This window comes from Trachurus japonicus, chromosome 10 (genome assembly GCF_045865225.1).
Source record: "Trachurus japonicus isolate A0001 chromosome 10, Traja_1.0".
NCBI lineage: Eukaryota > Metazoa > Chordata > Actinopteri > Carangiformes > Carangidae > Trachurus > Trachurus japonicus.
In genome coordinates, this window is record NC_140916.1 from 8,385,439 (window position 1) to 8,397,989 (window position 12,551).

The 12,551-nt window shown below is 41.0% G+C and overlaps 1 protein-coding gene across 7 annotated transcripts in view; it reads left to right on the forward strand.

Annotated features, from left to right (window-relative positions):
* The first annotated feature begins 364 nt into the window (after nucleotides 1-364).
* ldb2a (LIM domain binding 2a) overlaps nucleotides 365-12,551 on the forward strand; it is a 96,810-nt gene continuing 84,623 nt past the window's right edge. For all 7 annotated transcript variants that reach the window (XM_085789150.1, XM_085789151.1, XM_085789146.1 and 4 more), the window contains exon 1: nucleotides 365-658. In XM_085789150.1, the coding sequence (XP_085645276.1) occupies nucleotides 527-658 (132 nt within the window). In that variant the 5' untranslated portion in view covers nucleotides 365-526. The remainder of the gene's footprint in view (nucleotides 659-12,551) is intronic.

Sequence of the window (12,551 nt, forward strand, 5' to 3'; positions counted from 1 at the left end):
TTTTCCCCCCACATGTGATAAAATAGAAGTGAAAACTGAACATGAAAACAAATAAAGGGGTTCTTTGTGGTCACAGCATCAGTGCATGTAAATTAAAACAATGCATCACTTCAGACTGTATAGGAGACACGCAACGACACACACACGCACATGCACACAGAGATCTTACTTGAACTTTGCAAGAATGCAAAACTGAGTGTAGGTCTTGAGGGAACAGGAAACGACTTCCCTCCCTCCCCCCTCAATACCCCCCCCACCCCCCTCTTCATCTCCCCTCCTCCTCCCGTTCCTCCCTCCCTCCCTCCCTCCCCTCGCTTCCTCCCCCTCCCACCCTCCCTCCCTCCTCCTCCTCCTCCTCCAGCTCCACGCTATAGCAGCGAACTAGGCAGGCCAACTTGCAGAGTGCAGCTCAGCCTCGACAGCGGCTGCTTCCCACTGGGGGTCTTCGGAGAGCATCGCACTCCCATGTGCGCTGCTGTGCCCGCTGGATGTTGAAATCGCGCCGTGCGCCTCGCCAGGAGCCACCATGTCCAACCCAACCCACGACCCGTTCTACTCGTCTCCTTTCGGACCCTTCTACAGGAGACACTCGCCCTACATGGTCCAGCCCGAGTATCGGATCTACGAGATGAACAAGCGGCTGCAGGCGCGCACAGAGGTGAGGAGATAACCCGCCCGCACGGTCCCGTTTAGGTCGCGGTACCGGTAGAGCAGCAGGGGAACGCGCTGTATGGAGGTCCGGTCCGGTCCGGTCCGGTGCCGGGAAGGGAAGAGAAGAGAAGGGGAAGGGGAAGGGATGTAAGAGCCGGACAGAGAGAGGCAGACACGGGGATCGGGTCGGCGTGAAGGTCCGTCAGTCAGGAGATGTGGATGTGGATGCCAAAGTGCCAAACATTCCTGAGGTGAAAGTAAACAGGGCTTCGCTCCGGTGTGCGTGTGCGTGTGTGTGTAGACAACACGCCGCGAGACATCAAGCTCTGAAGTGACCTGTTGTAGAGACGACACTGAATTTCACTTTGAAATCTGGTGGTTTGTGGGTAAAGATGCGTTCACGTGGCCAATTAACTTGTTTGAAATTCAGGGAGCTAAGTGTCACCTACTCTGATTGGAGCTGAGTGATCCACCTGGAGTGGGCATCACTTCTCAATCAACTCAAACTGTGCTGGAAACAGTTAAAAAATAATCTGTTTACAGGTTTTAATGAAGTCAAATTTAGATTTAGACTATTTTTTCAGTGCAACATTTAAACATCACTAAGAAGAAGAGTGTTGAATTTAAAAAAAAAAAAAAAAAAGCTGCAGGAAAGTGTATGTAAGTCTGTTCGTGAGATTATATATTTTAAGTCCAGCCAGGCTGTGCAGACTGAGGCAAAGTGCATTTAATGTATTTGCATACATTTACATATTGCCTGGTTATTTTACATATTTGCATACCGGAGTCTGGTCGGTTGAAAACTGCTACAGCTCAAACCAAACGAGCTCAACAAGAATGTCCAGAGAGTTTGTCCTCAGTGCTGAAGAGTTTCATGTTTCACTGTGAAGGCTTCACATCCTGTGATCTCTGATTCATCATCTCTCTTTCCCTCTGTGTCTGGATGAAATTTTCTCAATGACAGTGAGAAAACTGCATATTAAGATGGTCATATAATAATTATAATACATGAGAAGGAGGGGGGGGGAATTAACTTCATGTCAGTTTCTCCTGATGCCTCAATGAGTTTGGCGCCAAACGAGCGTGGTGCACAGCGTCACTCAACTCAGTCTGAACCTTTGCTGATCCCACTGTGAATTATATAGCAAGCATCTGTTTTCAGCATCTGCTCTGTGATCTCGAAATGTGTAAATCTGCAGATAAAAAGTTCATTTGACATGTCAAGTTGTGAGGCATCCGCAGGAAGAGACGGTATCAACAACCAGAAACAAGCAGCTTTTTAACTAAAAATGCACTTGAGGAGTGTTTCTACTATTGATTAATCTGTCACGATTAATTGGTTAATCAATGGATCTATAGGATTCAGCAAATAGCCAGTTGCAAGCTCAGAGGGTTCACAGTGGCCTCTTAAAACGCCTTTATTTGTTGTAACCTACATTCACAGGACTAAAGATTCAGTTTATTGTCAGCTGAATAGGAAAAACAGGAAACACACATTATAGTGAAGCTGGAACCAGTATTTTTTTTTTCTTATTTTATAATAAAAAACAGTCACTGATGAATCTGGTGATTGTTTCAGCTCTAGTAAATAGCCAATATCTTAAGTAATCTTACCTCTGGTTGCTGTTGGAGGCTTTTAGGAATATGATTCCAGCTGAGACATTAAAAATTAAGAAGATTTGAATGAATATGTCCGTTAAATGACTTTAATGAGCAATTTTTGGAATCATTTTGGAAATCTTGTGTTGGTGCGAGGCTACCACCGGCTGTGTTACTGCAGCATCTTGCAGAATGCTGCTGACTTTCCCTAAAGAGGAACTTGCAACTTTAAGCAGACCACAGCAATGTTGCTGAGATGCAACGGCCCAGTGTGATGCATTATTCATGCGGAGTGGTCCAAGCCCCAGTGGACCTCAACTCCCGTACCACACATACCCAGACACCAAGTGCAATCACCACGCACACACTCTCTTACACACACACACACACATGCACACACCCAAATGCAGCAGCTACACGCATGCACAACACACAGGCATGTGCGTTAACTAACCCGGCCATATGTGTTTGTGTGTTTGCAGCACAGACAAAACCTACCATTTATAATGAGTTGCATGCTTCAAGCCCACAGACACGAAACATCAGTTTAAACCATTACCATCATCTCCTCAGACTAAATTATATAATTGCATAATAATATAATTAGTTTTTGTTCCTGTTGGTGTTCATATCTTCATCTTCCTCCTTGTCCTGCTTGTTCTGCCTTTCTCCGGCGTTAAGAGTGTAGAACATGTCGACTCTTTAGCGACGTGGTTACTGTTTGATTAAAATGCAGGTGGTGAATTATGACGAGGAAGAAAGTAGTGTCTTACGGAGGGTAAATAAATACCTCCAGTTTTGCTGTTTGTTTGCATCCAGATGTTCCATACAACAGCTCACATCAGGCTTTTAACAAAATTATATAGTAATTATACTCACGGATGCAAAAAAACCCAAAAAACTGTGGCCATTAATTCACACAGACCTACTGCATGGAAAAGAACATTTAGAGCAGCACAGGAAGAGAAATCTCCTTCATATGTAAAGTCTGTTGAGCTTCACTCAGACGTGCACACTCCTCATGAAGCTGTTTACTTCCTGTAAAGTGAGCTTAGCCGTTGGTCCCTTAATGATGATGTGTGCCTGAGGGGTCATTCTCCTGCTTAGCTGCTGCTAAGTCCATCTCCTGTTTTATACTGTGTGTCTGTAACAGTCAGCTCACAGACACTGCCTTTAATATTTCATCAAGGTTTTGCTGATTGCAGGAGCAGCAGGTCCAGGTCCTCTTTTTGTGTGTGTGTGTGTTTGTTAGCTTTATTTATATCCTTGAATGTTTGGGAGCCCAAACAATTGCATCTAAATTCAAATTTTATTTTCTGCAGCATCGAAACTTGAAATGTAGGTATTGAGCTAATTCTCTGCTGAAGGAAACAAAATATAGAAATTAAAAGATTTTGTAATGTTAAATTAGACATGAATGAAAATGTACTTCTACATGTACATTATGTCATCCTGCGTCATGATGTTAGTCTTGTTTGAGGTCAGTGAGACCCCAGAGACAACACAACTCTGTGTTACATCACTTAATAACAAATAAGAGACTCACCTGGGATTCAGGAGGGATTGTGCTGAACATTACTGTCAGCACCAGTTACAGATCTGGATCATATGAACATCTACTGTATTTGCAGCTGAGCTCTCCTAAAGGTCCTAAAGAGAAGTTATGTGTTAATTTCTGTATTTAAAATCACACTCATAAGAAGTTTTCATCCAGTTAGAAACTAAAGTACAGAGAGGATGACGAATCAAGATCCCCACTGTCTTATCCTTTTGATCTCATGCACTCAGAGGAGGAGACAGAAAGTGTGTTAAACAAATCCAGAGAACATATGGGCTAATGTGACTGTGACTGTGTTGGATGTCACTGTGAAGAGATACGCTGTATTAAAAGCCCGGTTTTGTCGCTATATTTTGTTGATCCAGTCAGAAAGATTTCAAGCTCACAAAAAACAGCCGTCTTGTCAGAATTATCACCCGGCTAAAGATGCTTAATATCGTGAAAGGGGGGCTGCCATTGTTGAGGATAAGAATAGCTCGGAGCTCGTACTTAACATGGTGCTCGCTGGCAGGCCATCGAAGCAAAAATGACTCACCATAGTTTGCATTCCCGTGGTTGTGAGTAGTTTTTTTTTTTTTTTTTTTTAAACGGGGGGAACTGACTAAGCCTCAGTATGACACCATCTTTGAGAAAAAGTGTTGAAGGAGTCGACTGAAGTCACTGCTCTGTTAGAAATTCTTCCATTTGTCTTATTCATGAGTGTGCTTTTGAATTTGCTTGGCTGGTGGTGCAACTGCCTCTCGCACTGGCAGGCACAGGACTCAAGGACCTGACACTTTGGAGGAGACTTACTTACCCCAGAGGAGAGTATAGTGCATGTGTGAGTGTAAGTGACGTCTATAGCATGAGCTGGATGCCTGCTAATCCTCTGGGAGTGAAATAACCAGTTGTCAGAATTAGAGCCACGTTCTGTTTTTTTTTTCACTCTTCGATTTAAAATCCTACGCACACGGCGGTTGTATCGACTGGAACCGTAAGTGCACGGCGTTTGCAACATCTCTCATCTCTTGAATCATTTCAAAAAGCCAGAGAAATTAACTTTACCAGGAAAAATACACCCTCAGATGCTTTTGTGCCATTATATATGGTTAAGAGTAAATTCTCGTGATGCTCGGTGCATTAGAGAGGCTGTTTTGTAATGTTTTGTAATTTACTTTTGGCTGCAGACGTTCTCTCATCTGTACGTCTGCTGGCAGCAGACCACCACCCGGAGAATCATGTGAAAAGCTCAGAGATGAACCTGTAGGACAGATCTGCAGTGTAGTATAGAGCTGCAATTAATGATTATTCTCATTATTGATTGAATTATTGGTTAATCTGTGAATAATTTTATCTGTAAAGTCACAGAAACAATGGAATTGTGCATCATGTGTCTTCAAAGGTCTTGTGTTTGTGCATCTGGTTTTTCACCAACAGTCTATGAATCAAATATTCAATTTATGATTAATTAAAAACAGAGAAAAGCTGCAGATGCTTACCTAAGCTAAGCTGCAACAAGAGAATGGTTGACTCAACGCTACTGGTAATCATTCATTTTCGTAATATTCCTTAATCTCTTTAATAAATCATTTAATCTGTGAAAAGAAAGACACAGTAAAAACATAATTTTTCACAATCACAACTTCCTGCAGCTTAATTTACGTTTCACAAATGTCTTGTTTTGTCTGACAAACAATCCAAAGGATTCAGTTCCCAATGATATAAACAGAAACACATTGAGTCCTCACTCAGAGGTTGTTGCTTTAAAAAAAAAAGACAAACAATGGATCAGTTATAAAAATAGTTGCTGATTTGTTAGGATGGATTAATCGTTTAATCCCTTCAATTGGACTGTGGAGTTGGTGAAATTATTTTCATTATCTGTTAATCTGCCTGTTATTTTGAATCAGTGAGTCGTTTGGTCCAAAAACATACAGTCTCCTAAAGCCCAATGTGACGTCTTACAATCAATAATACAACAACAATGAGTCCATTCAGTTCAGTCAGTACGGTATAAAATAAAGAAAAGTCACAAAACCTCACAGCTGAGGAGCAGGAAAAATGTTATGATCAGTTAATCGGTTATTAAAATTGCTGCCTGAAGATTGACTAACTGATTTCTATCAGCTCTACTACAGGAACAGAGCTTCTGTTGCTGATACTGATGATTATTTTCACCATCAATTATTAATCTGCAGATCATTTTTTAGGAATAACTGATGAATTTCCAACAATCACAGTTCTCCAAAAGTCTTTTTTTGTCTTTAAACCACTTGTTTCATCTGATTAAGATGTAAAATGCAAAGAAAATCAGTCAGAAAATGTCACAGTGGAGAGTTCTGATCAATTATCCAAATCGTATTTTTCTAATTGATCTCACTGATTAGTGTTACAGTGTAACCGGAGTGATTATGACACATTAGGAATGGAGTGCACTTTGATCGGAAATGTTCATATTGATGACTCGTTGCTTCACTTTTTCTTTGTAGATGGAAATATCTCAGTATGATCAGCTGTTGTCTGCATTCGGCCCGATAGCAAAAAGTACTTTTTGTTTTTAGGTGAGACTTTTTTCTTCTTCTTCTTCTTCTCTTTCAACCTCTGATGCTGAGGGAGTGTTTTTTTGTTTGCTCTCAGTAACAAGCCTCTCACCTGCCATGCCCCCTGAAGTACACATGGAAATAAGGAGGAATAAAAACGCAGCCACACAACAAGTCCTGTGTGTTTGTCTGGGATCAGCGCTCACCTTTGAACTGATAACTGTGCTGCAGCTTAAACAGCCCTGCTCCTGTGATGACTCGGGGTCTGTTTCTATCCCAACCTTATTACCTGCTCCATTCATACTTATTACCTGCGTGGCTGTATTTCTGCACCAGGCTGACTGCTATCCCATTACCTTCATTTTACACAACGTGAACCCGCTGTGACCTGGCAATCTAAACAGGCTTTGATGTGGATTTGATGCTATGCATACGGTGTGACCACATTGTTTCTGTGCTGTCGCTCGGGGGGGCACCGGCCTCGGCGTACAGAGGCAGCTGCGATGATTTGTGGGGGAATTTGACACTTAAGCGTATGCAAATGAGGCGGCGGATTAACATTCAGAGGAGGAGCTTGGTCGACCTCAGCCGGTGTAAGGCCATTAGCATAGAAGACATTAATATTCAGCGGCAGAGAGCGGGGGACACAGAATAACACTGTAAGTAAAACTACAACACAGAGGGTTGAAACAGAAGGAAAACAAAAGCATTTTAATGGAGGCACCATAATAATACCCACAGGGCTACATTCAAAAACCTCTCCTCTGCTGCTGCCACTGCTGACAGTGGGTCTAATGGTCACACTCTTCCTCCACAGATAGACATGCAGTCAGTAACGGTGATTGGCAGGCCATTCATTTTATTCTTGTGTCTATTGCACGTAGTTAGTCTCATTCTCATTATTCAAATGGGCCCACAGACCTGACTCATTGGCTCGACTGTGCAACTGGAGGAACTGGAGTGTTCATTATGGCAAATTCCCTTGTTCCTGTCAGGGGCAAAGTGGATCTGTTCCCATCAGCACTACATGTCAGATTGACATGAATAGGCTTATGATGTAGAGGTCAAGTTGGCACTGAGCTGTAAGGTTCACAGAGAGGGATTAAAGATGAGCCACCAAAGCACCAAGAACACACCAGGAGATTTCTTTTAGTTAGAATCTGTGTTTAACTTCACAGGCATGAAAATGGCAAATAACGAGTGTTTCATCATCAATTAAACTGAAGATTATATCTCATTTGTTTGGTCTGTAAATGGTCAGAAAATTGGGATAAACGTGTGCAATTTCTCACAGACTCAAATTGTTTCTTTTGTCCAACAACGGTGATGAAGAAAAGCAGCAAATCTTTGCGTTTTGGAGGCAACAACCAACCGTGTTTTATGTTTTAATGCCAGAGTTTAAATCAACGATTCATAAAAACTGCCGCCCGACTAATCGGCTAATCAACTTATTGTTCCAACTCTACAGGGCGTCCTTTTTTTTTTTCCAGCAAACTCAGGCCGTATTCAGTGTTTGAAATAACAAAAGCAGAGATTTCATGTAAAAACACACCTGTTTGTCAGATTAAATGACAAAGTGTGGCTGCAGGAGAGACGAGCGCCTTGTCCCCTCCATTTTAATGATGTCGTTTTGTGTGGAGAGTGATTTCCAAACTGGAGCTGAAAACATCAGCAGCTGATCGACAGAGAAATAATTGGCAACTGTTTTCGTAATCAATTAATTGTTTAAGTGTGAGATGTGTCGAGTTGCTCCGTGAGAAAGTAAACTGAATATCTCTGTGTTTTCCTCTGGGTCACATGATGAAACACACACACGTTGGGCTTTAGAAAACATTTATTGTCAAACCTTATGTAAAAACCAAGCAAGTATTCAATGAATCTGGAAAATAATTTGCAGCTTAATTGATAATCAAAGTAATTAACCATTAAAAGTTAATGTGCAGATGTGGTTAAGTCCAGCTGTGTGTGTAAGTGTGAGCATGCTGTGTGCAGATTACTGTATCTCCTCAAACACAACAATTTGACAGAGATTCATGTTTTCTGACAGTTCACCATTTCCTTGAAACACATAAAGCAGAACCTCTGTGAGGCGCATGTAGCATGGGCATTTCCGTGTGTGTGTATGTGTGTGCGTGTGTATGTGTGTGTGTGGCTGAGGGTAATTACCAGAAAGGTGTTGGACATCACGGTGCCCTTATCTGAACCATTACTGTTGGATTTATCTGCCATCAGGGAAAAACAGGCCACTGTAGGAATGGTAGGAAAGGCTTCGGATGATGTCACAACTGGGGTGTAATCACTTTTTTTTTTAATGAGGGCAACCGATCGAAAGGTTTTCAGATCAATTATCAGGAATATATTAAGCATACTGTGGTCACAGGGCAGTGTTTCTGCTTGTGTTGTTGTTGAGATGTTTTTTTTTTGCCATTAAAACCAGCCTCTTTAATGCTGGAGATTTTTGTACTTAATTTATTAATTAGTTGATATTAAAGTACTAGTTGATTGGAAAAGATGTGGGTTTTATTACTGCCCATTAAATGATCAAATATGTTTGAAATTACAGATCATTTTCAGTCATATAAACACCAGTTACAGTCCTCTGCATTTCTGCTCCCCTCCCACACATTACACAACAAAACAATGGAGAATAAGTCTTAAATAAGTCAACAACATTTGGTATTTACTTGGCTCACAGAGTAAACAGCATTATTATTTATTTCTCTAGTCTCTAATATGTGTTGTTATTATGATTCACAGCCTTATTGACAATGAAAAGACATCTGCTTTTGTGGACTCGTAAAACATTGCTCGGAGCTCTTACATTGAAAACAAAAACATTTTATATTTTCATAATGCTGCCAGTCAGTGAAAGGACTGAATCACATTAGCTTCTGCTTCCCTTAGTTAATTCCCTGCCAACCTCCCCCATGCTAAATTAAAGAATAATACAGCTAAAAGGTGAGCGGACAGGCTGATAGTTTTGAAAAGAAAAGGGAAAAGTAACCTTATCCCCAGAAAAGTGTAGTCAGAGCTTCTTTTTTTCACCTGTTTATCATTTCATTCCTTAGAAAGCAGCTCTTTGGTGTAAAAAGCACTGAATAGACTCGGGCATTAAACACACCTTTTTCTATTTGGAGGGAAATGGGGTTTCAGGAAACCTGCATGTGCACAAGTTAAGATACAACAGTGTCCTGTCTCACTGCAAGTTGCACAAGTGACAGTGATGGATATTGAGCGGAAAAAAAACTTTATTATAACACCACATGGGAAACTAATTAGGTCTTCCATCCATAGTTAGTGATGGAAGTCATTAAGGTCACAGGAAACAACATAGGAAAAGCACGCTGGGTGTACAACCATAGTAACACCGATATACTGTAGACACGTTCTAAGAGCACATTAGTGTTGCCAAGAGACTCACCAGGCTACTAAATAAAAAGGAAAAAACAAAACAATGTCTGTAAGGTGGTAAATTGATAATTTTAGGGAAACAATATATCAAATGACAGTGTGTCGGTTTGAGAGGGGCTGTTTGCAGTGATGAACCTACAGAGAATCATCATCTCAATCTGCGGCTCCACTCGGCTGCACACAGCTTTGCTGTATTGTTTCAGCTCGTTATCTGAGCCACTTCTTTATTTTATATTTTATTTTATTTTACTGCCTTCATCGAGCTGTTTTCAGATCCAGAGGCGACCGTGCACTGGAAAATCTCTCACTGTAACCCAACAACCTGAGAGCAGACAGACACTGTCAAAGACGAGCTTGTGAACAATCAGCAGCTAAATATCCAGATATTTTACTGGTGGAGACCAAAAACAGAGTTAAAAGAGGAGTGGGTGATAGAATAAATCTGTTAACGATTAAAAAACTGATCATTGGTGATACCTGGAAACAAGCCCAATTAGCCACAACCCATCTCTGCTCAATCGTTCATAACACAGTATAACAAAATTCAGGGGTCCTTCACAATAATGTGAACTTTTCCTCTGGTTCCTTTCCAGCTCCAATTAATCAAACCTACAGTAGAATCAATTAGAACCACAGATGATTATTGATCTATTTCAGATAAAACACTAAGCTGTGTCGGAACAAGAGATATGGTACATGTAGGTTAATATGCAAATCAGCGCTGCAGGATGCAATAATAATAATAATAATAATAAAAATAATGTGATAATACAGGCAGATATTTTGATTTCAGTTTGAATGCTTTTCAATTTCACATAAAGATATAAAGTTAATAGTGTTATTTTTGTTCTGTACCAAACAAACATGTCCTTATACAGTATGTCCCTATATATCCCTAGAATATGATGTTGTTCAGGGCATTTCACTTATGAAACAATTTTGTGACACATTTTTACCTTACCAAAAAGAAATATATATTGCACCTTGATATTTTGCTGTATTGCAATTTTGATTACAGTAATATTAATTGTGCTGCCCCACTATACTGTATGTATGTATATGTATAGGGCAAATTCTAGTTGAGATTTTTTTATTCCTATACACCCCTAGATTAAGATTTGATATGATAGACCTTGCTGACTGGCAGCTTTATAGTATTCACCTCTTAACGTAATAGACTGTTACTGTTCAGAAACGAAAAAAGTGCCTTCCCTGGAAATCATCTTTCTTTCATCATATCTGATCCATCATCTAAGATGGCATAGGTATCGAAGGTTTTGTCCTTCTCAAACGAAATCTGGTGTTTGTTTCGCGCGCTCACTTTTTTCACACTCCCTTGCTTGCCCTCGTATCGATCTGCTTAGACTTGACAAAAACAGACGCGCGAACACCCTGAAAATGAAACACTATAATTCCTGTGACAACTGGCCAAGGTAGTCCAGGTCAGTCCCACGTGTCAATCACAGGCTACAGAGGTTCAGGGAAACGTGTAGGCACGTGAATAACTGTAATATTATCATTGATGACGTAGCACACGCATTGCCAGGAAAGATCCGATCTGTCTGTTTAGACTGCAGACGTATTGGCAGATATCCTATTTGTATCTGATTTATTTCCACATATAACGGGGGCCTGAACCTGATCTGACAATTTCCGATTCCATGCGTATTTGTCCTGTTTACACGTTCATGTTACAGATCCGATCTGAGCCACTTGAGAGGAAGAAATCGGAATTGGGCCACTTGAATCGTGCATTGTAAAGACAGCCTTACTTGTGCCACTTCCAGCCTCAGTAGGACAGATTCAGGAGGCTGTGATATACAGGTGCTGCTCTGGCCTGTGATTGTTGGGGAGCCCTGCCATAAAGTTAAGTCTGTAGATATCTTGGAGACATTCTCTCCCACTGTGGCCTTTCCCCTTGCTCTCTCCCATTATGTTGCTGAACGGGTCATGGGTCCATCTTCCAGCAAAGTACCATGAAAAAACGTTGATGTGTGATGTCCAAAAAGAGTGTTAAATGACTTTTAATGTGTTATTGGCCGTCTGTGTTCTTTTTGGAATTAATGACAATCTGCCTACAGTATATGGGAAAACAACAAAATGCAAAAAAAAAATATATAAAAAGCTGCTCCTATGAAAAGGCTACCATATTTTAATTTACTTATATTGACCCTAAAAACAATTTAGTATAGGTAAGGTTTTGCCCACTCAAGTGATACCGGTATCTGGTCTGGCCCAAGGACTACAGGTCAGATTCAATCCTGGGTGACTGTGGTTAGGAGAAGGTCTTACTGGTGCATGCTGAACACCTAAAATCAAATATACTTTAACATGTTGCTTTCCAATAAAAATATCCAGGGACAATAGCTTAAACAAAAAAAATTATGTAGTATAAAAGCAATAATCACAGAATGACAATTATTCTACTGTACTGGAGCAACATTAAAAACACAGGTCTGGACATGATCTCCTGTTTATACACACACCAGGCTTGATGTCACTGTGTTGGTCCAGTAACGTGGTTCTGTACATGAGATGCTGTGAGAGGATGTTCCCAGAAAATCATATGAAAAAGAGAGAGAGAGAGAGAGAGAGAGAGAGAGAGAGAGAGAGAGAGAGAGAGAGAGAGAGAGAGAGAGAGAGAGAGAGAGAGAGAGAGAGAGAGAGAGAGAGAGAGAGAGAGAGAGAGAGAGAGAGAGAGACCTCTGGTCAAACAATGAGCGTCAGTCATATCCAGCAGGATGCTCGGACAATAGACCCACCTTTTTCCTGGCCCTTTCCCATGGTTCCTTCCAGGCTGCACTGTCGCTCAG